This window comes from Rhinatrema bivittatum, chromosome 19 (genome assembly GCF_901001135.1).
Source record: "Rhinatrema bivittatum chromosome 19, aRhiBiv1.1, whole genome shotgun sequence".
Classification (NCBI taxonomy): domain Eukaryota; kingdom Metazoa; phylum Chordata; class Amphibia; order Gymnophiona; family Rhinatrematidae; genus Rhinatrema; species Rhinatrema bivittatum.
The window spans coordinates 35,825,411-35,851,900 of record NC_042633.1 but is presented as its reverse complement, the minus strand read 5'-3'; the positions used below and the strand labels follow the sequence as shown (position 1 = coordinate 35,851,900).

The window sequence follows — 26,490 nt, the reverse complement described above, 5'->3', positions numbered from 1 at the left end:
ATCACCCCCCCCCCCCCCCACCCACCGCCATCGCAGTTACTGCGTTTCCTATAAACACACCCCCCCCCCCCCCCATCTCACCCACGATGACTCGAACCCACGCACCGGTCTTGCCGGGCGGGCACTGGCAGGAGAAGGTCCCCACCAGGTCGATGCAGGTGGAACCCTGGTGGCAGGTGGCGGAGAGGCAGTCGTCGATGTTCTCGTGGCAGGCCCCCCCCGTCCAGCCGTTCACGCACACGCAGCGGAAGCCCCCCGGGAGGTTGTGGCAGGTGCCCCCGTTCTGGCAGGCCCTGGGGCCCAGCGCCCGGCACTCGTCCACATCCTGAGAGCAGTCCCAGCCTGAAGCCATGGCGGGGGAGAGAGAGAGGAGAGAGGGCAGGAACACGTCACTCGGATCGAGGATTGGGGGGGGGGGAGGGGGGTATCTCTCACCCCTCCGCAGCCTTGGATGCCCACAGGGGGCCGGGGGGCTACGGCTGCAGGCGATGAGGCTCTCACCTGTCCATTGCTCTGGACACCTGCAGGTGTACGTCCTGATGCCATCCACACACTCCCCGTGGTTCTTGCAGAGGTGCCCTAAGCAGTCGTCCACGTTCTGTTCACACTGCGGCCCTGTAAAACCTGAGGGGTGGAGTAGCAATGAGACCATGGAAAGGCCTCCCCTTCCACCATTATCTACTATAAGAACACAATACGGCAGCCATATTTACTCCTGGCACAGAACACCTTCAAGCCTGCGTCCACGGCTGTCAAGTCAGCCATATTTACTCCTGGCACAGAACACCTTCAAGCCTGCGTCCACGGCTGTCAAGTCAGCCATATTTACTCCTGGCACAGAACACCTTCAAGCCTGCGTCCACGGCTGTCAAGTCAGCCATATTTACTCCTGGCACAGAAACACCTTCAAGCCTGCGTCCACGGCTGTCAAGTCAGCCATATTTACTCCTGGCACAGAACACCTTCAAGCCTGCGTCCACGGCTGTCAAGTCAGCCATATTTACTCCTGGCACAGAACACCTTCAAGCCTGCGTCCACGGCTGTCAAGTCAGCCATATTTACTCCTGGCACAGAACACCTTCAAGCCTGCGTCCACGGCTATCAAGTCAGCCATGTTTGATGAGGGAAGACGGTCATGGTCAAGTAGGGCACTAGAAACCAGGACAGCTCGACCTGGCATGCCTGGGGATAGAGGGCAGGATAAACCACACCTTCCCCCCCCCCCCCCCCCCCCCCCCGTTCATGAGTTCATGGATGTTACCTGCTGCCTCGTCATCTCACCTGGAGAGCACACGCACTCGAAGAGCCCCCGGCCGATCTGCCGGCAGGTGCCCCCGTTAGGGCACATGGCCGGGGTGCAGAACCCCAGCTGGAACTCGCAACCGGAGCCGGAGAAGCCAGAGGGGCAGGAGCACTCGTAGGAGCCCACCCGGTTCAGGCAGGCCCCCCCGTTGTGGCAGGGGCTGGGGTCTCCTTGGCACTCGTCAATATCCCGTTCGCACGCCTCACCCTCATAGCCTGGGGGGCACTGGCAGACAAAGTCAGGGTAAGTGTTGATGCATTTACCCCCATTAGCACAGCGATTCACAGAGCAGAAATCCATCTGCTGACAGTTCTTACCTGAAACATATCACACCATAACCCATGTTATATATCTTATATTACACCCTATAGTAACTATCACGTTTCACATGCTATGTGTATATCACACCATACCCATGTTATATATTTTATATTACACCCTACCATAGCGTCTAACACATTTCACTCATGCTGTATATATATATCACATCAGAACTATGTTATATATCTTTTATCACACCCTGCTCATAACATTTCAGAACATAGTTCACCATACCCATGTTATATATCTTATATTACACCCTATAGTAACTATCACGTTTCACATGCTATATATATATATATATATATATATATATATATATACACACACACACACATACACAATACACACACATATCTCACCATACCCATGTTGTATATCTTATATTACACCCTACCATAGCGTCTAACACATTTCACTTATGCTGTATATATATATCACATCAGAACTATGTTATATATCTTTTATCACACCCTGCTCATAACATTTCAGAACATAGTCCACCATACCCATGTTATATATCTTATATTACACCCTACCATAGTGTCTAACACATTTCACTCATGCTGTATATATATATCACATCAGAACTATGTTATATATCTTTTATCACACCCTGCTCATAACATTTCAGAACATAGTCCACCATACCCATGTTATACATCTTATATTACACCCTATCCATATGATCTATCACATTTCACTCATGCTGTATATACGAAATCCTTTATCTGCCCCCGCGCCCTTTCCCTGTGAAAAATGAGCTAGCCCTGCCCACTCTGTGCTTGTGCAGATGGGAGGGAGGCCGACCTTGGGAGAAAATGATAAGTGTGGTAACATCTCGGGCATGGGCCACCCTCTGACTCCCCCCCCCTTCCCCCTCCCACACCTCTTTTTAACGCGGCCAAAGGGTCGCCCGTTGTTAAAGCTGGCGCCCGCTTGTAGCCGGGCAATCTTCCGCCAAGCCGTTTCACCCGGCTAAAGGGCGATCGGCTCGGAGAGAGAGGGCCTCTGGAAATTACCCTCCCCCAGGCTTAATACCACAACAGTTACACGAGATCCCCTTCTCCTCCGCTCCTGGCTCACCCGGTCTGCCCATGCCCGCTGCCCCACTCAGGCGCGAGCTACCATTATAGGATGCCTATGTGATAATGTGCATATTGTATATCCTATCACATCAGTGCTTTATATATACACATATACTATAAACCCAGCCTCTTCCTCACGCGTATGGCCGCCGGGCGCCAGTGGCGGAGGGGGATGTTGTCGATTCTAGGCTGCGGTTCCTCCACCCCACCCCCGCTCCCGCCCTCTGGTACCATCAGACTCTCACCAGTCCAGCCAGGGAGACACTTGCACTGGTACTCGGTGCTGGAGAAGCGCTGGCAGGTGCCCCCGTTCCTGCAGGGCTGCGGGAAGCAGGCGTCGCCCAGCATGCCCTGGCACTCCTCGCCGGTGAACCCGGGCAGGCAGGCGCAGGAGAAGCCGGCGGAGGAGGGGCGGAGCAGGGCCGCGCAGGTGCCCCCGTTGCGGCAGCGGCCGGGGAGGCAGGGGTCCGGGAACTGGCACCGCTCTCCAACGAATCCGGAGTCACACCTGCGGGGGGGAAGGGCCGAAAACAGAGCAGAACCTTCAGGGGGGGGGGGGTGTCTGCGAGAACCTTACCGGACAACCCCCCCTCCCCCCAAAGCTCTGAGAGAGCATTACCCAACCACAGCCCGGATAATCCCACCCCACACCCCGGCTCACTACCCAACTAGGTCCGAGCCGCGCCTGAGCCCATCCGGCATCGAGGCGGGAGGCGCACTTACCGGCAAGCATCGGTGCCGTTCTGCAGGCTCAGGCACGTGCCGCCGTTGGCGCAGGGATCCCTGGCGTTCAGGCAGCGCAGACCTGCGGGGGCACAGGGAGACCACAAGCTGAGAGAAGACGCGGCAACGAGAAGAGTGAGTGAGTCCATTACAGACAGTTTACTTAGGCAGTAGCCACTGCTATTACTGGCATCAGTAGCCTGGGATCTTCTTAGTGTTTGGGTACTTGCCAGGTTCTTGTGGCCTGGATTGGCCACTGTTGGAAACAGGATGCTGGGCTTGATGGACCCTTGGTCTGACCCAGTATGGAAACTTCTTATGTTCTTATGACCTCTCGCATCATTACCAGCAAGGGGGGGGGGGGGGAATTGTACTTCCCAGAATCCTCTGCTCTCTCTCCCCCCCTTCACTCAGCTCCCGCTCTCATGGGTGTCGGTGGAGGGCAGAAGGAAAGGGTTATTTGCCCTCCTACCACCGGGATTTTAATGGTTAATTGTTTTTTTCATAGAAACATAGAAACGCGATGGGAGAAAAAGACCATTCGGCTTATCAAGTTCCTCAGAGAACCCCTGTGTTTAAACATCACCTTCACTGGGGGGTCCTTCCATGCATCCACCACCCTCTCTGTAAAGAAAGATTTCCTAAGATTACTCCCGAGCCCGCCCCCTTTCACCCTCATCCCATGACCCTCGTTCCAGAGCCTCCTTTCCATTGATAGAGGCTCAGCTCCTGTGCATGGAAACCTTGGAGGTATTTGAAAGCCTCTATCCTATCTCCCCTATCTCCCGTTTTCTCCAGGGTCTACCTGTTTAGATCTTTAACTCTCTCCCCATGTGCTTTAGGATGAAGACTACTGCCCATGTTAGTAGCCTCCTTTCCATTGATAGAGGCTCAGCTCCTGTGCATGGAAACCTCTGAGATATCTGAATGTCTCTCTCCTATCTCCCCTCTCCTCCAGGGTGCATCATGTTTACATCTTTAACTCTCTCCCCATGTGCTTTAGGATGAAGACTACTGCCCATGTTAGTAGCCTCCTTTCCATTGATAGAGGCTCAGCTCCTGTGCATGGAAACCTCTGAGATATCTGAATGTCTCTATTCTATCTCCCCTCTCCTCCAGGGTGCATCATGTTTAGATCTTTAACTCTCTCCCCATGTGCTTTAGGATGAAGACCACTGACCATGTTAGCAGCCTCCTTTCCATTGATAGAGGCTCAGCTCCTGCGCATGGAAACCTCTGAGATATCTGAACGTCTCTATCCTATCTCCCCTCTCCTCCAGGGTGCATCATGTTTAGATCTTTAACTCTATCCCCATGTGCTTTAGGATGAAGACCACTGACCATGTTAGCAGCCTCCTTTCCATTGATAGAGGCTCAGCTCCTGTGCATGGAAACCTCTGAGATATCTGAATGTCTCTATCCTATCTCCCCTCTCCTCCAGGGTGCATCATGTTTAGATCTTTAACTCTATCCCCCTCTGCTTTAGGATGAAGACCACTGACCATGTTAGCAGCCTCCTTTCCATTGATAGAGGCTCAGCTCCTGTGCAGGGAAACCTCTGAGATATCTGAATGTCTCTATCCTATCTCCCCTCTCCTCCAGGGTGCATCATGTTTAGATCTTTAACTCTATCCCCCTCTGCTTTAGGATGAAGACCACTGACCATGTTGGCAGCCTCCTTTCCATTGATAGAGGCTCAGCTCCTGTGCATGGAAACCTCTGAGATATCTGAATGTCTCTATCCTATCTCCCCTCTCCTCCAGGGTGCATCATGTTTACATCTTTACCTCTATCCCCATGTGCTTTAGGATGAAGACCACTGCCCATGTTAGCAGCCTCCCTCTGGAGCAACTCCATCCTGTTTCTATCCTTCTGAAGGTGGGGTCTCCAGAACTGTACTCAGTATTCCCAGTGAGGTCTCACCAGGGACCTATACAGGGGCAGCGTCACCTCCCTTTTTCTGCTGACCCTTCCTCTCCCTGTGCGGCCATGCGCCCCTCTGGCTTTTACCCTCGCTCTATCCGCCTGTTTGGCCACCTTAAGATCATCAGACGCGATCACCCCCAGATCCCCGCTCTTCCTTGGTGCTTAGAAGAATTTCACCTCCAATGCTGCACCCTGAGTGCTTTACTCTGCATTTCCTAGCATTAAATCTGAGCCGCCGGACCTTAGAGCATTCCTCCAGCTTCGCTGGATCCCTCCTCCTGTTTTCTGCACCTTCCTGGCTGCCCACCCCGTTACAGAATCTGGGGGGGGGGGGGGGGGGTCATCGGCAGAAGGAGGAACCTTTCCTGTCGGCTCCTCGCGTTACGTCGCTCGCTCGCTGCAGTGCTGAAAAGAACCGGCCCCCACGGACCGACACCCGCGGCTCAGCGCTAGCGACAACCGCCCCCCCCTCCTCAGGGAGAAACCCTCCCCCCGGTGGCCCTTATCTGCCGCCACTAGCGAGGTAAACCGGGTTTCTAACCCGGTCCGTCCCCTCCAGGGCCCAAAGCAAGGGGCTCGGCTTATTCGCGAGTCCTCCTGTGCGAAACCGCGTCTCAGGCCTGACTGAAACCCAAATACACCCCCCGTCCAACGCTTTCTCCTGATCCAACTCTCTGCTCACAGCAGTGATGAGCATTTCAGTGATTCAGCTTGTACGCAGCCCTTGAGTTTAATGCCCCCCCACCACCCCTCTGCAAAATTTTGTGTCGGGGGAGGGGCGCCCTGCTCCCCCTCTCCCCAGTGTGCCCCCCCTCCCCCCCCTCTTCTCCTCTCCCGTCCCTTGATCTGGTCAGGGAAGGAGCCCAGGGGAGCTCTGGAGGGGGCGCTCCGTTCAGGCCACCCCCCCCCCCCCCTCTCTCTTCCTGTTTTCTTTCCTGTTTGGAGCCAGCGTTCGAGCTCGCGAGCGATTCGTGGGGGCCTGCGCAGTCCTGGAGCTGGAGGATTTCCTGGAGGAAGCCATGGGCGCGTCAATGCCAGAGCGTGGGAATCAGAAATACAGAGAGAGAGAGAGAGAGGGGGGGGGCTGGGGGAGAGCAGTCTCTCCAGGGTCAGAGAGTGGCAGAGGGCAGTCTCTCCAGAGTGAGAGAGAGAGACATGGGCGGTGTGTGGGAGTAGTCTGATCTGAGTCAGAGGGAGGTAGATAAAGAGAGAGTGTGGGGACGCAGTCTCTCTAGTCAGAGAGAGTGTGGTATCTCCAGAATTAGAGAGTGTAGGGACGCAGTCTCTCTAGTCAGAGAGAGTGTGGTATCTCCAGAATTAGAGAGTGTGGGGACCCGGTCTCTCTAGTCAGAGAGCAATATCTCCAGAATTAGAGAGTGTAAGGACGCAGTCTCTCTAATCAGAGAGAGAGCGGTATCTCCAGAATTAGAGTGTGGGGGGCACAGTCTCTCTAGTCAAAGAGAGGGCAGTAACTCCAGAATTAGAGAGTGTGGGGGGCGCAGTCTCTCTAATCAGAGAGAGAGAGCGGTATCTCCAGAATTAGAGAGTGTAGGGGTGCAGTCTCTCTAGTCAAAGAGAGGGCAGTAACTTCAGAATTAGAGAGTGTGGGGGGCGCAGTCTCTCTAGTCAAAGAGAGGGCAGTAACTTCAGAATTAGAGAGTGTGGGGGCGCAGTCTCTCTAGTCAAAGAGAGGGCAGTAACTTCAGAATTAGAGAGTGTGGGGGGCGCAGTCTCTCTAGTCAAAGAGAGGGCAGTAACTTCAGAATTAGAGAGTGTGGGGGCGCAGTCGCTCCAGCGTCACAGAGATAAAAGGGTGGAGGAGCAGTCCCTCTACAAGCAGTCTGTGTGGAGAGAAATGTAGAGAGGGTGAGCGTCTCTCCGGGCCCAGGGTCTGTAGAGGGACAGGGGTGGTGGGGATTGGAGGAACAGATTTCAGATACAAGGGATCCCCTCTCAGCATGACGACCACTTATCTGCCGGGGGGCAACGGTCTCTCTGTGCCACAGAGCCCTCCAAACTCAAAGGAGACCAGGAAGGCGCGGTCTCTCCTCAGGCCCCCATCCTCTTCCCCTGCTCCGCATGGCGACTGCTTTCTGGATGGAGGGCCGGCCCATCATTGTTTGGGCCTTATCGCTCGGCCCCCGCTCGGCTTCCTGCCCGGGGAGAGGGGGGCACCTCATACAATGCCCCTATCCCTCTGCCCCTGTCACAGGAAACGCTCCATGGAAAAGGAGCGGGGGGGGGGGGGGGGAGGGCAGAGAAGGAGCCCACCCTCCTTCCAAGGAGAAAACAGCACTTCCCTAATCAGTTGAAGGTTTGGAATTAGGACCGATTTCTGGGGTTTGCACTCCCCCCCCCGACATCAGGGTTGGTGACGAAAGCTGCCGTGTGATTGGCAGACGGGTTTCTGATGTCACAGCTAGGTATCGATATGACATCACCGCGTTGACAGGAGACCTGCATCCCACCCGAGCTGTAATCCTGCACAAAGGAGAGACCCGTCCTGTGAAAGAGAGGGCGAGGGTAGAGCAGGGTCTCTCTCTCCCCACTCCCTCTGACACCCTGAGATTCTTCTCTCTCTCCCCCCGCCACCATGAGGAGACAGTCTCTGTATCGTTTCTACTAGTGCCACTAGAGGTGCACAGCACTACACTACAGGGAGACAGCCTGTCCCTGGCACCATGAGGAGACAGTCTCTGTATCGTTTCTAATAGTGCCACTAGAGTTGCACAGCACTACACTACAGGGAGACAGCCTGTCCCTGACACCATGAGGAGACAGTTTCTGTATCGTTTCTACTAGTGCCACTAGAGGTGCACAGCACTACACTACAGGGAGACAGCCTGTCCCTGACACCATGAGGAGACAGTCTCTGTATCGTTTCTACTAGTGCCACTAGAGGTGCACAGCACTACACTACAGGGAGACAGCCTGTCCCTGGCACCATTAGGAGATGGCCTCTCTCTTTCTTTCTTGGCACCACAGGAGAGACCGTCTCTCTTCCCTTTGGCTTCACAGAGGAGATGGTTTCTCTCTCCTGAAGAGATGGTCTCGTGCACTGTGGTGGGGGGGGGGGCAGAGTGTCTGCCTTACCTTGGCAAAGCCGCAGACACAGCAGGGTGAGGAGAGACAGCGGGCACAACTCCATGGCTCCTCGGGGTCAGCGGCGGCTCCTCGCGCGTGGGCACATTTGTAAATCCACAGGCAGGAGGAAGCGTCAGGCCCCAGTGGTAGCGGCGTTGGTGCTGGTGCGTTCGGGATCCCCTCTCTCAGCCGGTTCGGTTCAGGCAGCCAAGGCTATAGGAGGGGGAGATGCTGCCCTGGGGTGGGGGGGGGGGGGGGGGGCACAGCGAGCGCGGGGTGAGGTTTGCTACTCACAGGCGGACTGAAGACAGAAATCCATCTCTCTAGGAACAGCCTCCCTCCGCCCCTGCCCTCCGCTTTCCGTCCGGCACCGGACATGTCACCAGGAGGAACCTGCACCTCCCACCCTGGCTCCCTGGGAAAGAAAACGTCAACCTGCTGTCCCAGTGTCAGCGACATTTCCTAGACAAACAATGCACCAGAGCCCAGGACGGGAAGCAAAGCCTCTCCGAGCCCCCCTCCCTGCTCTGCCACACCTGCCTCCGCAGTCCAATCTTTATCCCCCCCCCCCCCCCGCAGCAACCAGCTCCAGGCTTCCAGTCCTGGTTCTGCAGGAGGGAGGGAGCAGGTTCCCGGCACCGGGGCTGAAACCCGAGGAACGGCTTCTGTTCTGAATAGACCCAAAAGGAGCTCTTTCGGCTGGGCCGCATTGCTGCGCTCTGCTGCCTCCCGGAGGGACCCGGGTTCCAATCCCGGCTCTGGTTTCACCCCCCCCCCTCCCCGGGGCTGGCGAATTCTGCCGAGGCGGCGCTCACAGCCCCCTGGGGAGGGAGTCTCTGCAGTCACTCAAAAGGCTAAGCCTGGAGGCCGTGGTTAGAGCCTGAGATTTGTGGCCACCCCTCAGCAAGCAGTGGGCTGTGGCTGCGACGGGTGGGCAGTGAAATCCTCCTCCCCCCCCCCCCCCCCGAGGGCGCTGCGTCCCAACAGAGGCAAGAACGGGCCAGGCCCGTAGGAGGTTACGCGTGCCGAGCGCGAGGCGCTGCTGTGGCCTCGCTGACCCCCATCGCCGCCTCGGGAGCCTTTCCTAGTGCGCCCAACACGCGAGACCAGCTGCGCGCCAGGCTGAGAGCACTATATTATAGATCGGGCCCCCCCCCCACCGCGGGCTACGGTGGCCACAGGCACTGCTCCTTACGTCCACCTCCCATCTCTGTGGCAAGGGGGGGGGGGACCGGCCAGCGACCACCGGCCCTCACTGCATGAATCCGGATTTTGAAAGTCTTCCGCCAGGACCGGGGTGGGTGCCAGCCAGACTTCAAAACCTCCCGGGGGGCGCCGGGGCCTCCAGAAGCTTAAGCTGAGGAATGGATGGACGAACCCGGCAGCCATTGCATGGGAGCGTGTGTGTGTGTGTGTGGGGGGGGGGTCTTATCCCCCCCACCGCTGGTCCAGCCAAGGCCGGGGCGACGTCACCGAGCACAGGAGAAGGGACCAGAGACCTCTGCCTTGCATGCTCACGTCTTTTATTCAGTACAGCTCCGTAACCGGGGGGGGTGGGGGGGGGGGGTTAAGAGTCCTGCCCTACACCAAGGCCTCGGAGAATTCCCGGGCCCTCCGCTCCAGGGCCTCTACCTCCTCCTTCAGCCTGGCGGGCTCCCGGAAGAAGAGAGCGTACAGGCTGCGCTCCTGGCGGCGGCGGGGGTCCAGCAGGGAACGGGCCTTGCCCTTCAGGTCAGCCAGGATGTCCATCAGGGTCTGATTCAGCTGGGAGACAGCGGGGACCACTTCCTCCAGGGCCTCGCTCAGCTCCTGCCACAGCCAAAGAGAGAAAGAGAGAGTGAGAGAGAGAGAGAGAGAGAGATTCTCGCTTGCAGGATCACGCGTGGCAACGCCGTCCGGGGCAGGGAGATAATAACCGGGACATCCCTGAGCGAGCAGACCCCAGATTCCCTGAGCCTCGCCGTCGGAGGCTTGGACACCCCGCAGCAGGCGGCCCCCTGCATAGCACAGGCCTCTCCCCCCCCCCCCCCTCCAGCCCCCTGCCCCTCCTGGACTACCCCACACCACAAGGCTGCCTCATCTCCAGCACCCCCCAGCTTAGGGGGCTGCAAACCCCCCCCCCCCCACACACACACACACAACCCCCACGCACCCCAATCCTCACAGCCTGGGACCAGGGTTTCCTGACCGCACCCGGGGAAGGGGGTGGCTGCACCTCCTGAATTCTGTATCTTGAGGATGGGGGGGGGGGGGGTGGCTGAATATAGAGGAAGGGGTTAAGGGCAGAAGAGAAGAGAGGGCTCCTTCACCTGCGCGCTGAGCGCCAGCCGCTTCGAGTCTCCGTACAGCAGGCTGTGGAAGGTCTCGCAGTCCCTCTCCAGGGCTGGGATGTGGGGGACGCCCTCCACGACCTTGGCCTGCAGGCCCATCACTTCCTGGTTCAGCCACCTGCCTCGGACGCACAGGCTGTCGTACTTCTGAAAGAGCTGCTTCTGAGCTGGGGGGTCATCCAGCATCTGCCAGAGCCTGAGGGGAGAGCGTGGCAGAGTTAGGAGAGACAAGGGGGAGGTGTCACTCGGCATCACCCAAAGCCTGAGAAACAGGAGGAGCGTGCGCGAGAGAGAGACAGGAGGTGAGAACACAGCTTCTCCCAGAGTCAGAGAAACAGGAGAGAGTGTGACAGCATGAGTGACAGGAGAGAGAGGTCACCCAGCCAGTCCCAGAGTCAGAGAGACAGGAGAGAGTGTGACAGCGTGAGTGACAGGAGAGAGAGGTCACCCAGCATCTCTCAGTCAGAGAAACAGGAGAGAGTGTGACAGCATGAGTGACAGGAGAGAGAGGTCACCCAGCATCTCTCAGTCAGAGAAACAGGAGAGAGTGTGACAGCATGAGTGACAGGAGAGAGAGGTCACCCAGCATCTCCCAGAGTCAGACAGGAGAGAGTGTGACAGCATGAGTGACAGGAGAGAGAGGTCACCCAGCATCTCCCAGAGTCAGACAGGAGAGAGTGTGACAGCATGAGTGACAGGAGAGAGAGGTCACCCAGCATCTCCCAGAGTCAGAGAAACAGGAGAGTGTGACAGCATGAGTGACAGGAGAGAGAGGTCACCCAGCATCTCCCAGAGTCAGACAGGAGAGAGTGAGTGTGACAGCGTAAGTGACAGGAGAGAGAGGTCACCCAGCATCTCCCAGAGTCAGAGAGAAAGGAGAGAGCGAGTGTGACAGCGTGAGTGACAGGAGAGAGAGGTCACTCAGTATCTCCCAGAGTCAGAGAGACAGGAGAGAGCGAGTGTGACAGCGTGAGTGACAGAAGAAAGAGGTCACCCAGCATCTCCCAGAGTCAGAGAGACAGGAGAGAGTGTGACAGCGTGAGTGACAGGAGAGAGAAGTCACCCAGCATCTCCCAGAGTCAGAGAGACAGGAGAGAGCGAGTGTGACAGCGTGAGTGACAGGAGAGAGAGGTCACCCAGCATCTCCCAGAGTCAGAGAGACAGGAGAGAGTGTGACAGCATGAGTGACAGGAGAGAGAGGTCACCCAGCCACTCCCAGAGTCAGAGAGACAGGAGAGAGTGTGACAGCGTGAGTGATAGGAGAGGTCACCCAGCCACTCCCAGAGTCAGAGAGACAGGAGAGAGTGTGACAGCGTGAGTGATAGGAGAAGTCTCCCAGCCACTCCCAGAGTCAGAGAGACAGGAGAGAGTGTGACAGCGTGAGTGACAGGAGAGAGAGGTCACCCAGCATCTCCCAGAGTCAGAGAGACAGGAGAGAGTGTGACAGCGTGAGTGACAGGAGAGAGAGGTCACCCAGCATCTCCCAGAGTCAGAGAGACAGGAGAGAGTGTGACAGCGTGAGTGACAGGAGAGAGAGGTCACCCAGCATCTCCCAGAGTCAGAGAGACAGGAGAGAGTGTGACAGCGTGAGTGACAGGAGAGAGAGATTCACCCAGCATCTCCCAGAGTCAGAGAGACAGGAGAGAGTGTGACAGCGTGAGTGACAGGAGAGAGAGGTCACCCAGCATCTCCCAGAGTCAGAGAGACAGGAGAGAGTGTGACAGCATGAGTGACAGGAGAGAGAGGTCACCCAGCATCTCCCAGAGTCAGAGAGACAGGAGAGAGTGTGACAGCATGAGTGACAGGAGAGAGAGGTCACCCAGCATCTCCCAGAGTCAGAGAGACAGGAGAGAGTGTGACAGCATGAGTGACAGGAGAGAGAGGTCACCCAGCATCTCCCAGAGTCAGAGAGACAGGAGAGAGTGTGACAGCGTGAGTAACAGGAGAGAGAGGTCACCCAGCATCTCCCAGAGTCAGAGAGACAGGAGAGAGTGTGACAGCGTGAGTGACAGGAGAGAGAGGTCACCCAGCCACTCCCAGAGTCAGAGAGACAGGAGAGAGTGTGACAGCGTGAGTGACAGGAGAGAGAGGTCACCCAGCATCTCCCAGAGTCAGAGAGACAGGAGAGAGTGTGACAGCGTGAGTGACAGGAGAGAGAGGTCACCCAGCATCTCCCAGAGTCAGAGAGACAGGAGAGAGTGTGACAGCGTGAGTGACAGGAGAGAGAGGTCACCCAGCATCTCCCAGAGTCAGAGAGACAGGAGAGAGTGTGACAGCGTGAGAGACAGGAGAGAGAGGTCACCCAGCCAGTCCCAGAGTCAGAGAGACAGGAGAGAGTGTGACAGCATCCCCACTCTGAGAGTCAGGTAGGACTTACTTCACAGAAGTTTGGTCTTGGGCAGCAATGCGGACCCTGGACGCCTGCCTGCTGGAAAGTTTGGGGTCCCCGTAGAGGGTCAGCCTGTCCTGCAGCGCCCTCACGTGGCCGGACAGCATCCTGTGCAGCTCCTCCAGGGGCCCGGCTGCCAGCCGGTGGTCCCTCATCTCCATCTGCAGGGCCAGGCCGAGGACCTCCTGCCGGGCCTGCTGACCCAGGAGCCGGCCCGCCACCCGCTCCTGCAGGGAGGAGACGCCCCGCAGCCGCCGACCCTCCGCGTCCAGGTCCCCGTGCAGGACGGGCAGGGAGAAGCAGTGGGCGCTCTCCCGGAGCAGGGAGGGGAGCATCTCCGCCTTCAGCCTTTCCAGATCCCGCTCCAGGGCGGGCACTTGCGCAGAGAGCCACAGGACCCTGCCGCTGGGGTCCTCCGTGCCGGCCAGTACCTGAGGGAGGGAACACGAATCAAAGCCCAAAAATAACACACACCCCCCACACACGAATCAAAGCCCAAAAATAACGCACCCCCCCCCCCACACACACACACACACACACACACAGGTATAAGAGTGGGGCTTCTGGTCAGCCACCCGTGCCAGAGGAGGTTAACCCCCAGCCCCTGGGCCCGTACCGGCGAGACGGTGAAAGATAAGCCCCCTACCTTCTCTCTCTCGGCCCACTGCAGCCCGGCCCGGCTGCTCTGCAGCTGCACCCGCAGGGAGAGGAGCTCCCGCTGCCCGCCCACGTGGCACAGCCGCAGCCGGCGCAGCTCCTCGCGCAGGGCCTCCTCCCTCTCCGCCCCGCCGCGCTCCGGCGCCTCCCTCGCCGGGCTCTCCAGCAGCCCCCGCATCTCCTCCCCGGCGCGCCGCACCGCCTCGCCCGCGCCGCTCTCCTCCAGCTCGGCGTAGGGCTCCAGGGCCAGACCCGACATCAGGGGCGGGAGGGAGCCCGGGGTCCCCTCCTCCCGGGAGTAGTGCGGCGCCAGCTGGCCCGCCTCCTGCCGGCACTGCTGGAGGGCCGCGTCCAGCTTCACGCCCTCCTCCTCCAGCGCCCCCCTGGCCTGCCGCAGGGCCCTGCCCGCCAGCTCCTCCTCGGCGCTCAGCCGGCACTGCCTGTGTCTCAGCTCCGAGGCCCGGACCTGCAGCTTGTTGCGGTTCCGGACCAGCAGGTCCCGGGTGCCGAGGAGCTGCCGCAGCTCCTCCTCCAGGGCCTCCAGGGGCTTCTCCTCCTCCTCCTCCTCCTCCTGCGCCGGCTGCCAGCCCTTCAGCCTCAGGGGCCCCCGGCAGGTGCGCAGGACCTCCTCCAGGGCCGGCCCCTCCAGGACGGGGTGTCCGGCCTCCAGCAGGGCCTGGTAGTCCTCTCCCGCGCCGGCGCTCCAGCAGGTTGCCCCCGTCCACGGCGTGGCAGAACCACTCCAGGAAGCGCTCCGCCTCCGCGAGGTCGAAGAGCCAGTCAAAGTCCGGGCCGCTCAGGGCGCCCGCCTTGGGGTAGCCGACCTGCTGCAGGGTGTCCACGAACGCCGCCCCGCTGCTGGACACATCCAGTAGGAAGCCCCTGGATTTGCGCCTGGACAACATGGGAAGGGATGGAGACGGGGGGGGTGGTCAGAGGTTACGCCACAGCTACAGGAGGAAAAGAGACAGAGCCGGGGATTAGAGCTCAAGGCCCGGGCAGACGAAGCCACTCACCCGGAGATTTCTTTTAAAGAACTGAATAATATCCCAATACCTTCCAACGTTTATTTTCTATTGCTGCTTCCCAAACTTTGGAACTCACTACCTAATGCACAAAGACTAAGAACTGGAAAAAAATAAAACAAAGAAAAAGAAATTCAAAGGAGATCAGAAAACATGGCTCTCGGGAAAAGCCTACGAACTCCCCTGAAATTATTGTAATATTCTCAGTAAGAAGACTGATCTCACCCTTAACTTTCTTTCATTTGCAAACTTTGATAAACTTCCTGTTTAAACCATTCCTTGGGATTATTCTCCTCTGCTGTAAGAATTAATAACTCTCTTATTCTTATCTCTTTCCCATACTTTTACATTCATGCAGTTTGAAATTTATTATCTTTCTAAAGTGTAACTCAATGCTAGATCTACTTTGGGAAGGCGCTGTACAGAAAGGCATTAATACATAAATAAATGAATTAACTAACAAACCAGGGGCAGCCCTGGAACCCCCCCCCCCAGCACCGCCTTACAGAGAGGAGCAGGTCTTAAAGACGCCAACGTTAACCCTCATCCCAGCGTTTATTTTCTACAGGGGGGGGGGGACTGCAGGCAATCTGCTCCCCCCACAGTGAGAAAATCATGCACAGAGACCCCAGAGACTCACCATACCCCCAGCACCCCATGAACTCTCTCCCTGCTCCCCCTCTCCCCAGATCTCCCACCCTCCTTCTCCCCAGCACCCCATGAACTCTCTCCCTGCTCCCCCTCACCCCAGATCTCCCACCCTCCTTCTCCCCAGCACCCCATGAACTATTTCCCCCCCCCCCCCCCATTATCCCCAGCATGCCAAGAAATCTTCCCCCACTCTCTCACCCCCCCCCCCCAGGTCCAGAGCTGTAAGGGGAGAGGAGCCCCCACCCAGAGATGATGAAGACCTCCCCCATCCCTCGGCTCAACACTGATTTTGGGAGGGGGCTCTGGAGCCGGGCGTGTCTCCCCAACCAGCTGCTTCGGAGGGCCCCCAGCACCAAACTCCCAATCCCAGCACCGAGGAGGAACAAACTCATACAATGACCAACCATACAGACACCCCCCCTTATCAGGTGCCTAAAATTTAAATGCACCAGGAGCTTCATCCCCTCCTATGTCAGACTGCTGCCACCTTACCTCTCTCTCTCTCGCTGCACTGCATGCTGGGAGCAGCCATGCTGCTGTTAAATAGAGGGCGGCTGGCCTACAAATCCCACCATGCACTGGGGCTGGCAGCTCAGTCAGAAGAGCCGGCCCGCACTCTCCCCCCAGGACCCAGGTCACTTGGCGGCTCTGATATTTTCATCACAGCTTCCTGTTTGTTTGTCTGGCGAATTTTCATTATTATTATTTTTTTTTGAGGGGGGGGGCGGAGGGTTGGGGGACTGAATCCCCATGGAGGGAGCAGTCCTGATTGGGTTCCCAGTCGGCTCCATGTCATAAGGAGCAGCCCGATCCAGTCCTGGTTTTGCCCCATTGCCTGCAGGGATTTGTAGTTCTGATTCTCCCATTGGCTTTGCCATCGATTGCCTTGACAGCTCCCTGCCACCTTAACAGATCCTAAGGACAGTACCCATGGAGGGGGTGCCAAAGGCAACGTTTATTCTACGGGAAAAAAAAAGAGGGGAGACAGGAATGTGCCAAAATAATGTAATTGTTGTGCACGGTCGGATTCATATTTACTGTTGCGGCTGTTTTGGCTTCAGAGAAAGATTTTGATTGTTGCCGTTCTTTGACTGGAGGAGGGCAGGGGAGATCAGGTTCCTGGGGTTCATCTTTCTTCCATTTTGTGCTCATCACAGTGACCTGAAAATTATGCATAAAGAGTTTAAAAAAAAACAACCCCAAAAAACCAACCCAAGTCTGCTTATCGCACAACCAGACCCCCAGAGGACACCCAAAGAAGCAGGAAGGGCTTTCACGGAGCCTGGTAACTCGAGTGCCCGCGTTACCCAGCCCGCCCGGAGAGTCGCGGCGGAGTCTGTCGGTCCCGGATCGGCCTCGTCCCAGCGGATAGCACGGGGAGCCATGGGGGGGGGGGGGGTGCTAAACTCAAGACAGAAATCAGCCCTCCCTGGTCACGGTGAAGTCTGCTCAATGTCAGAGCTGCCTGGCCCCCCCATGCACGTGTAAAGGAGGAGGGTCGGATCTCACCTCCCCGGGGTCCTGCTGGCTGGGGATTCGTGACCTGCACTGGCCACTGTCGGAGACCAGGATGCTGGGCTCCAGAGACCTTTGGTGCGACCAGCCTGGCGCTTCTTATCTTCCTTACACCTGTCTGGCACAGCCTTACAGGGGTGCATTATCAGTCACTGCACTGCTACATCCCGGGGTGACGGCTGCATAACACCGGGCTACAGCGCGCGTTACGCTGGAATGGGGAGGGTTAACCTTGTGCTTGGAGCTGGAGGCTGGAGAACTAAGGACGCCGAGGTTCAAATCCTGCTGCTGCTCCTTCTGACCCAGGGCAAGTCACTTCACCCTCCAGTGCCTCCGTTACAAACTTAGGGTCCCCCTGACTAAGCATTTTTCCCATACACACAGATTGGAAGGAAAGACTTGGTAAAGGGGCCAGGGGAATACCTACAGAACCTGAATGAAACGCACCTTGAGCAAGCAATGAAAAGGCCTGAGCTGAATAAAAAATAAATGCATATATCATGGTTAGAGTCCTACAGTGAAGCATTACAGTGCATTACCCTGTCATACAGCACGTTCCAGCTGTAGAATACAGTGTTACAGTGTGCAATACACCGTTATGTAGTATGGTTATTGATGTACACATTAGAGTGTATTACCCTGTAATACAGCATGATACAGCTGTAGAATACAATGTTACAGTGTTCATTACACCGATATGTAGTATGGTTATAGATATACACATTACTGTGCGTTATCATGTAATACAGCACGTTCCAGCTATAGAATACAATGTTACAGTGTGCAATACACCGTTATGTAGTATGGTTATTGATGTACACATTAGAGTGTATTACCCTGTAATACAGCATGATACAGCTGTAGAATACAATGTTACAGTGTTCATTACACCGTTATGTAGTATGGTTATAGATATACACATTACTGTGCGTTATCATGTAATACAGCACGTTCCAGCTATAGAATACAATGTTACAGTGTGCAATACACCGTTATGTAGTATGGTTATAGATGTACATATTACAGTACATTACCCTGTCATACAGCACGTTCCAGCTGTAGAATACAATGTTACAGTGTGCAATACACCGTTATGTAGTATGGTTATAGATGTACACATTACAGTGCATTACCCTGTCATACAGCACGTTCCAGCTGTAGAATATAGTGTTACAGTGTGCATTACACCGTTATGTAGTATGGTTATAGATGTACACATTACAGTGCATTACCCTGTCATACACATTCCAGCTGTAGAATACAATGTTACAGTGTGCATTACACCGTTATGTAGTATGGTTATAGATGTACACATTACAGTGCATTACCCTGTAATACAGCACGTTCCAGCTATAGAATACAGTGTTACAGTGTGCATTACACCGTTATGTAGTATGGTTATAGATGTACACATTACAGTGCATTACCCTGTCATACAGCACGTTCCAGCTATAGAATACAGTGTTACAGTGTGCATTACACCGTTATGTAGTATGGTTATAGATGCAACACACACCGAAGTAAACCTTGCACTCTCAATATGACCAACAAATATAAGTGCAAGGATAGAGTGAGTTCCTGGGAAGGTTTTCAAATCGATTATTTATTTAATGTTTCATTACGGCAACTCCTTATTTAAATACAGTCCTTAGATAGAATCCCCCAACACGGTTCCGTGTTTCGCCACCCGGCTGCCTCGGGGGGGGGGGGGGGAATACATTCAACAATTATCTGTGTCAGACTGTCATAGTTTCTAATAGGATTACTGTGTTGGCCGTTTGTTTCCCATGGTCCAACAAACTGATACTGGTGTATCGTCCATTTCTGATCGTGCTCCTGCGTCCTTCCAGCCGCAGTTGGCAGCTCCTTTTTCACGGGCTATTCATTGGACATTGAGCCCGCCATCTTTATTTTGATAAAAAATGTCAAAGTGTTTTTTAACTGAGAAGTGACGAGATTATTAAGAGATTGATGCTTCCCCAGAAATTTATCCAGCTATTCTGTGGAAAGCTGGGAAAATGGTTTTTAAGGGGGAGATATAATATCAAATCGAGCTTACAAGGTTAAACAAAATGATGCGGAGATTTTACCTGTGAATAAAAAGAGTTGGCAACCGTTAAAGTGATGCATATGGGAGCTGTGCAACAGGAAGTTAAGTCTCAAATGATGGATGTTAAGAACACTTTGAATCAATTGCTTCACCAAAGAATAATTAGATCTCATTACCATTTTCGTAGTAAAATGTTTCATTATGGTAATAATTATTAACATGACTGATACATGGCATCAACCTTAATGTCTGTGCTTTCAAAAATGCTCCAGGGAACATTGTGACTAATGTGGACCAGCTTACGGAAGCGTCTCTTGTATTTTATTCACAATTATTCTCAGCGTCTTCAGAATTTGAAGAGGTCCAATCCACTTTTTTTTTTAAGGCCTCCCTTTGACACAGGTTACAAACCAACAGCTTCAAAGTTTAAATGCTCCCCTCGCCCTCCTAGAAGTTGAATCTACTGTTAAGGCTTTAAAATTAGCTAAAGCACCCGGGCTTGATGGTTTTAGTTCGGAGCTGGGAAAAAAAAAACCAAAACAAACTACAGTGCAAACCTTTGCATGCTGTAAAAATGTGCTATCTTTTTGAGCTAATCATCAAGCTCCACTTCCAAGCTCCTAACATAAGATTTATACAGTGGGGCGCACCGCTCTTATTCTCGCCATCGTCTTTGCCTTACCCTTCCTCTGCGCCCTCCGCTGGTTCTCCCTACCTTCCGCTCCCCCGACCTCACCCCTTCTCAAATCCCCCTAACCACCCATTTCACGTACGGCTCGCCGTCCCTGGCATTGGAGCCCATACAGGAGCTCACCGGGGGGGGGGGGGGTGACAGCTCGCCGCCGCGTTTAACTCCTCGCAGCGTGGGCGCGCATTGTCGCACACCGCCTGCACGGGGACGGCAGGAGTTAAAGTTTAGAAAAGGAATTTTCACACGGGTAAATACGCGGCTAACCACGTAAAATGACCAAGAGCTTCATCTGTTGTGAAGTCTGACCACAAGCATGGCTGGCCTCACGGCTGCGTTGAGAGAACGCAGTCTGTAAAAAAACCAGCCTTCCCCACGCACGTTGCTTACCCCCTTGTAGGGCCAGGGGGATCGCGCCCTGTGCTTTGTGAGGCCCGAAGGAATGTCAGCTGGAGGCCAAGCTCCCCGATCCCCTTAGGACGCAGGGCAGGGAAGCAGAACGTGCCGGCCGTGCATCAGCAGACTACAAACCGGGATTCTTGTTTCCAGAAAACCTTACCTACCCAGCCACGGCTTCCCCGACTGCACCCTCTACCCGCGATCACCCCCAAGAGGCAGCAAGATGGCCTCTTCACTCTGGGTCCAAACAAAACTCAATCAGCCAGTTTCGCCCTCTCACAAATACAAACCGAAATCCATCCTAGTGAAAGGGAGGGAGAATCGCCTCGCTCTGTTCTACAAAGCTGCGGTATTCAGAAAAATGAATTTCAGGAAGGCCAGATCCAGTGGTGCATGGGAACAAGACTGAGCCGTCATTTAAATAAAAAAAAAAAAACACAAAGCTGAAATCACATCCAGCCAAACGCCTTCCTTTGCAAGCATACTCATTGTGGACATCCTGAAAAGCCGACTGGCTGGGTGCGGCCCGGAGGACTGGGCTGAGGATCAGCAGAGCTGGGAGGCAGCGAATCTTAGCCGGCCCTGCTGCCCTTATTAAACGCTTTCTGCCCCAGGCACGGGCATAACGGGTGCCCATTGGCAAATCCAGGGCTGAGCCTGCCGCGGCTCCTCGCCGCCCCCATCGCTCCCCGAAACGCCAGGGCCCGCGGGGCCCCTGCGCAGGAACGAGAGACATCCAGGCGAATGGCTCCAAAGGCGCAGCTTTAAAAATAAGGGACGCGGCAGCGCCGCCTGCATGACCTCACTTTCTGACGGTAAAAAAAAATAAAAATAAAAATGTCTTGCAAACGAGTACCTGCGCCCGCCGGCGCGGGAGCAAGGCCACGCTGCCAGAAATGGAGAACGGCAAGCCTCAGCTTCGGACCGGCCTCGCCGAGGGCCGGAAACAGCGAAGGGCCGAGGAAAGACTAAAGAGGTTAGGACTTTTCAGCTTGGAGAAGAGACGGCTGAGGGGGGATATGATAGAGGTGTTTAAAATCATGAGAGGTCTAGAACGGGTAGATGTGAATCGGTTATTTACTCTTTCGGATAATAGAAAGACTAGGGGGCACTCCATGAAGTTAGTATGTGGCACATTTAAAACTAATCTGAGAAAGTTCTTTTTCACTCAACGCACAATAAAGCTCTGGAATTTGTTGCCAGAGGATGTGGTTAGTGCAGTTAGTGTAGCTGGGTTTAAAAAAGGTTTGGATAAGTTCTTGGAGGAGAAGTCCATTAATGGCTATTAATCAAGTTTACTTAGGGAATAGCCACTGCTATTAATTGCATCAGTAGCATGGGATCTTCTTAGTGTTTGGGTAATTGCCAGGTTCTTGTGGCCTGGTTTTGGCCTCTGTTGGAAACAGGATGCTGGGCTTGATGGACCCTTGGTCTGACCCAGCATGGCAATTTGTTAGGAAGCCCAGGAACGCAGGTGCCCGATCCCAACATAACCAGCTCCGCTGGAAAGATCCGGGCGAGAGGGAAGGTGCCGGGGCCGCCTCACCAGCTTTGTGCATCTCTGAACGAGACGTGCGTCTTGAGTTCTCGCCCAACCTCAGGTTTTATTTCCGGGGGGGGTGAAGGGATTCGGATTTTCCTCTGGCCTTGCCGAGACGACCCGAGGTGGCCGCCGTTGCTCGCAATGCGCCAAGAGACTCGCGCGCTGGCTGCTCCTTCTTCCTTTATCGTTTTTTTTTTTTTTGGTACGGCCTCCTTGTAATGGTCTTCTTAATGATTTCAAGGCCAATCATGATTCCCATGTCCCCGACCAAGCTGAGGGTTTTCCTTGAGGCTCAGAAGAGCGCCGGAGGCCTTCCAGAGGCAGGTGGGGGGGTGGGTCCTTGGTGAGGCCAAGACGATGCCCCTTGTAAGGTTCTGCACATATCCGGGCGCACGTTACGGTTTTATTCCTTCGGCTCTCCTGGATTTCCTGCTTCCTCCCCAAACCAGCGACTTCGGGCTGTACCGAAGTCGCGTCTTCTCCGGCGTGTTGGTCTTTCCTTAGGGATTTGAGCTTTTGTTTATTTATCACTAAGACTGGGACTCTCTCCATTTCCTTAGCAAGGGTTTTTTGTTTTGGTTTTTTTTTAATTTGCAAATGCTGAAATTCTGATAAATAATTAAATGTAAACAGGGGCTGCGCTATAGGCAGCTCCCTAAAGCTTTGTGATTATTCAAAACATACCAAGGTGAGGGGCGAAATAATACACCCACCAGTAACAAACACAAACAGTAACAGCTGCCAAAAATGAAACACAACAAACTCCCCTTACGGGCTGTGGCACGCTTTGAATGCTCTGGCTGGAAAAGCACAATATAAACTTCGAAGATGATGATGAAACCACAACTCTTACCAAGCACAGGGGCTTCTGTTCTGAATTTTATTTTTTTATTCCTTTACATTATTTCAGCTTTTCAAAACATACCAAGTGTTATACTGGCACCCTGTGGCCACAGCTGGTACTGCAGACTCTGCGTTATATTATTTCAGCTTTTTGATTATTCAGAACATACCAAGGTGAGGGGCGAAATAATACACCCACAAGTAATAAACGCAAACAACAACTGACAAAAATGAAACACAACAATCTCTCCTCCCACCCCTATCCAAGCAGTATTACACTTGGTATGTTTTGAATAATCAAAAAGCTGAAATAATATAAAGGAATAAAAAAAAACCAAAACCCAGATGAAGCAGAGTCTGCAGTACCAGCTGTTGCCACAGGGTGCCTGTATAACACTTTAATCAGAGGCTGCGATGGAAAAACTGAAAATAAAATTCAGAACAGAAGCCCCTGTGCTTGGTAAAAGTTGTGGTTTCATCATCATCTTCGATGTTTATGTTGTGCTTTTCCAGCCAGAGCATTCAAAGTGTGCCACAGCCCATAAGGATTAGAAAAGATCCAAAGCACACATAATACAATACAAACTCCAGGCGCGTAATGAATAGATGTAGCAGTTTCAGCTGTACAGTGCAGCGTTACTTTGCTTGTCATTACATTGTGTAGCAGTTTCAGCTGTACAGTGCTGCGTTACTTTGCTTGCATTACATTATGTAACAGTTTCAGCTGTACAGAGCAGCGTTACTTTGCTTGTCATTACATTATGTAGCAGTTTCAGCTGTACAGTGCTGCGTTACTTTGCTTGTCATTACATTGTGTAGCAGTTTCAGCTGTACAGTGCAGCGTTACTTTGCTTGTCATTACATTATGTAGCAGTTTCAGCTGTACAGAGCAGCGTTACTTTGCTTGTCATTACATTATGTAGCAGTTTCAGCTGTACAGTGCAGCGTTACTTTGCTTGTCATTACATTATGCAGCAGTTTCAGTTGTACAGTGCATTACTTTGCTTGTCATTACATTATGTAACAGTTTCAGCTGTACAGTGCTGCGTTACTTTGCTTGTCATTACATTGTGTAGCAGTTTCAGCTGTACAGTGCAGCGTTACTTTGCTTGTCATTACATTATGTAGCACAGTTTCAGCTGTACAGTGCAGCGTTACTTTGCTTGTCATTACATTGTGTAGCAGTTTCAGCTGTACAGTGCAGTGTTACTTTGCTTGTCATTACATTATGTAACACAGTTTCAGCTGTACAGTGCAGAGTTACTTTGCTTGTCATTACATTATGTAGCACTGTTTCAGCTGTACAGTGCGGCGTTACTTTGCTTGTCATTACATTGTGTAGCAGTTTCAGCTGTACAGTGTGGCGTTACTTTGCTTGTCATTACATTATGTAACAATTTCAGCTGTACAGAGCAGTGTTACTTTGCTTGTCATTACATTGTTATGTAGCACAGTTTCAGCTGTACAGTGCAGCGTTACTTTGCTTGTCATTACATTATGTAACAGTTTCAGCTGTACAGTGCAGTGTTACTTTGCTTGTCATTACATTGTTATGTAGCACAGTTTCAGCTGTACAGTGCAGCGTTACTTTGCTTGTCATTATATTATGTAACAGTTTCAGCTGTACAGTGCAGCGTTACTTTGCTTGTCATTACATTGTGTAGCAGTTTCAGCTGTACAGTGCTGCGTTACTTTGCTTGCATTACATTATGTAACAGTTTCAGCTGTACAGAGCAGCGTTACTTTGCTTGTCATTACATTATGTAGCAGTTTCAGCTGTACAGTGCTGCGTTACTTTGCTTGTCATTACATTGTGTAGCAGTTTCAGCTGTACAGTGCAGCGTTACTTTGCTTGTCATTACATTATGTAGCAGTTTCAGCTGTACAGAGCAGCGTTACTTTGCTTGTCATTACATTATGTAGCAGTTTCAGCTGTACAGTGCAGCGTTACTTTGCTTGTCATTACATTATGCAGCAGTTTCAGTTGTACAGTGCATTACTTTGCTTGTCATTACATTATGTAACAGTTTCAGCTGTACAGTGCTGCGTTACTTTGCTTGTCATTACATTGTGTAGCAGTTTCAGCTGTACAGTGCAGCGTTACTTTGCTTGTCATTACATTATGTAGCACAGTTTCAGCTGTACAGTGCAGCGTTACTTTGCTTGTCATTACATTGTGTAGCAGTTTCAGCTGTACAGTGCAGTGTTACTTTGCTTGTCATTACATTATGTAACACAGTTTCAGCTGTACAGTGCAGAGTTACTTTGCTTGTCATTACATTATGTAGCACTGTTTCAGCTGTACAGTGCGGCGTTACTTTGCTTGTCATTACATTGTGTAGCAGTTTCAGCTGTACAGTGTGGCGTTACTTTGCTTGTCATTACATTATGTAACAATTTCAGCTGTACAGAGCAGTGTTACTTTGCTTGTCATTACATTGTTATGTAGCACAGTTTCAGCTGTACAGTGCAGCGTTACTTTGCTTGTCATTACATTATGTAACAGTTTCAGCTGTACAGTGCAGTGTTACTTTGCTTGTCATTACATTGTTATGTAGCACAGTTTCAGCTGTACAGTGCAGCGTTACTTTGCTTGTCATTATATTATGTAACAGTTTCAGCTGTACAGTGCAGCGTTACTTTGCTTGTCATTACATTGTGTAGCAGTTTCAGCTGTACAGCGCAGTGTTACTTTGCTTGTCATTACATTGTTATGTAGCACAGTTTCAGCTGTACAGTGCAGCGTTACTTTGCTTGTCATTACATTATGTAGCAGTTTCAGCTGTACAGTGCGGCGTTACTTTGCTTGTCATTACATTATGTAACAGTTTCAGCTGTACAGTGCAGTGTTACTTTGCTTGTCATTACATTATGTAGCAGTTTCAGCTGTACAGTGCAGCGTTACTTTGCTTGTCATTACATTGTGTAGCAGTTTCAGCTGTACAGTGCAGCGTTACTTTGCTTGTCATTACATTATGTAACAGTTTCAGCTGTACAGTGCAGCGTTACTTTGCTTGTCATTACATTATGTAACAGTTTCAGCTGTACAGTGCAGTGTTACTTTGCTTGTCATTACATTGTTATGTAGCACAGTTTCAGCTGTACAGTGCAGCGTTACTTTGCTTGTCATTACATTGTTATGTAGCACAGTTTCAGCTGTACAGTGCAGTGTTACTTTGCTTGTCATTACATTGTTATGTAGCACAGTTTCAGCTGTACAGTGCAGCGTTACTTTGCTTGTCATTACATTATGTAACAGTTTCAGCTGTACAGTGCAGTGTTACTTTGCTTGTCATTACATTATGTAACAGTTTCAGCTGTACAGTGCAGTGTTACTTTGCTTGTCATTACATTGTTATGTAGCACAGTTTCAGCTGTACAGTGCAGTGTTACTTTGCTTGTCATTACATTATGTAACAGTTTCAGCTGTACAGTGCAGTGTTACTTTGCTTGTCATTACATTGTTATGTAGCACAGTTTCAGCTGTACAGTGCAGTGTTACTTTGCTTGTCATTACATTGTTATGTAGCACAGTTTCAGCTGTACAGTGCAGTGTTACTTTGCTTGTCATTACATTATGTAGCAGTTTCAGCTGTACAGTGCAGTGCTACTTTGCTTGTCATTACATTATGTAACAGTTTCAGCTGTACAGTGCAGTGTTACTTTGCTTGTCATTACATTATGTAACAGTTTCAGCTGTACAGTGCAGTGTTACTTTGCTTGTCATTACATTGTTATGTAGCACAGTTTCAGCTGTACAGTGCAGTGTTACTTTGCTTGTCATTACATTGTTATGTAGCACAGTTTCAGCTATACAGCATTACATGTCTACCCCTCTCAAAGGTTTGTTAAGTCTTTCGTTGACTTTTTTTTTTGTCCTCTAATACTTGCCCAGAGTCAGCTCATTCCTCGTTGGTGATCTAGAGCAATTGAGTGCCTTGTTGTAACCTGTTCC

The 26,490-nt window shown here is 52.6% G+C and overlaps 2 protein-coding genes across 2 annotated transcripts in view; both read right to left on the bottom strand.

Moving 5' to 3' along the window:
* Positions 1-8,653, bottom strand: part of LOC115080381 (neurogenic locus notch homolog protein 1-like) — a 22,575-nt gene extending 13,922 nt beyond the window's left edge. Inside the window, exons 1-6 of the mRNA XM_029584526.1 lie at positions 8,455-8,653; positions 3,436-3,517; positions 2,958-3,220; positions 1,282-1,620; positions 502-624; positions 106-342 (exon numbers count right to left, since the gene is read on the bottom strand). Of these exons, the coding sequence (XP_029440386.1) occupies positions 106-342; positions 502-624; positions 1,282-1,620; positions 2,958-3,220; positions 3,436-3,517; positions 8,455-8,509 (1,099 nt within the window). The 5' untranslated portion in view covers positions 8,510-8,653. The remainder of the gene's footprint in view (positions 1-105; positions 343-501; positions 625-1,281; positions 1,621-2,957; positions 3,221-3,435; positions 3,518-8,454) is intronic.
* A 1,221-nt stretch (positions 8,654-9,874) lies between these two features.
* LOC115080380 (HAUS augmin-like complex subunit 3) lies at positions 9,875-14,726 on the bottom strand. Its single transcript, XM_029584525.1, has 5 exons — positions 14,547-14,726; positions 13,811-14,464; positions 13,153-13,595; positions 10,755-10,971; positions 9,875-10,254 (listed from the first exon to the last, which is right to left on the bottom strand). The coding sequence occupies exons 1-5, from the start codon at positions 14,724-14,726 to the stop codon at positions 10,027-10,029; spliced, it is 1,722 nt and encodes a 573-aa protein (XP_029440385.1). The 3' UTR covers positions 9,875-10,026.
* Positions 14,727-26,490: the final 11,764 nt, after the last annotated feature.

Bases quoted from the DNA above. Each gene is read 5' to 3' on its own strand.
- LOC115080380 (XM_029584525.1), bottom strand. From the start codon at position 14,726: ATGTTGTCCAGGCGCAAATCCAGGGGCTTCCTACTGGATGTGTCCAGC. The intron at 14,465-14,546 runs GTGGACGGGGGC...CCCGTCCTGGAG, and splicing joins TGGAGTGGTTCTGCCACGCC to GGGCCGGCCCTGGAGGAGGT. The intron at 13,596-13,810 runs GTAGGGGGCTTA...TCCCTCCCTCAG, and splicing joins AGTGGGCCGAGAGAGAGAAG to GTACTGGCCGGCACGGAGGA.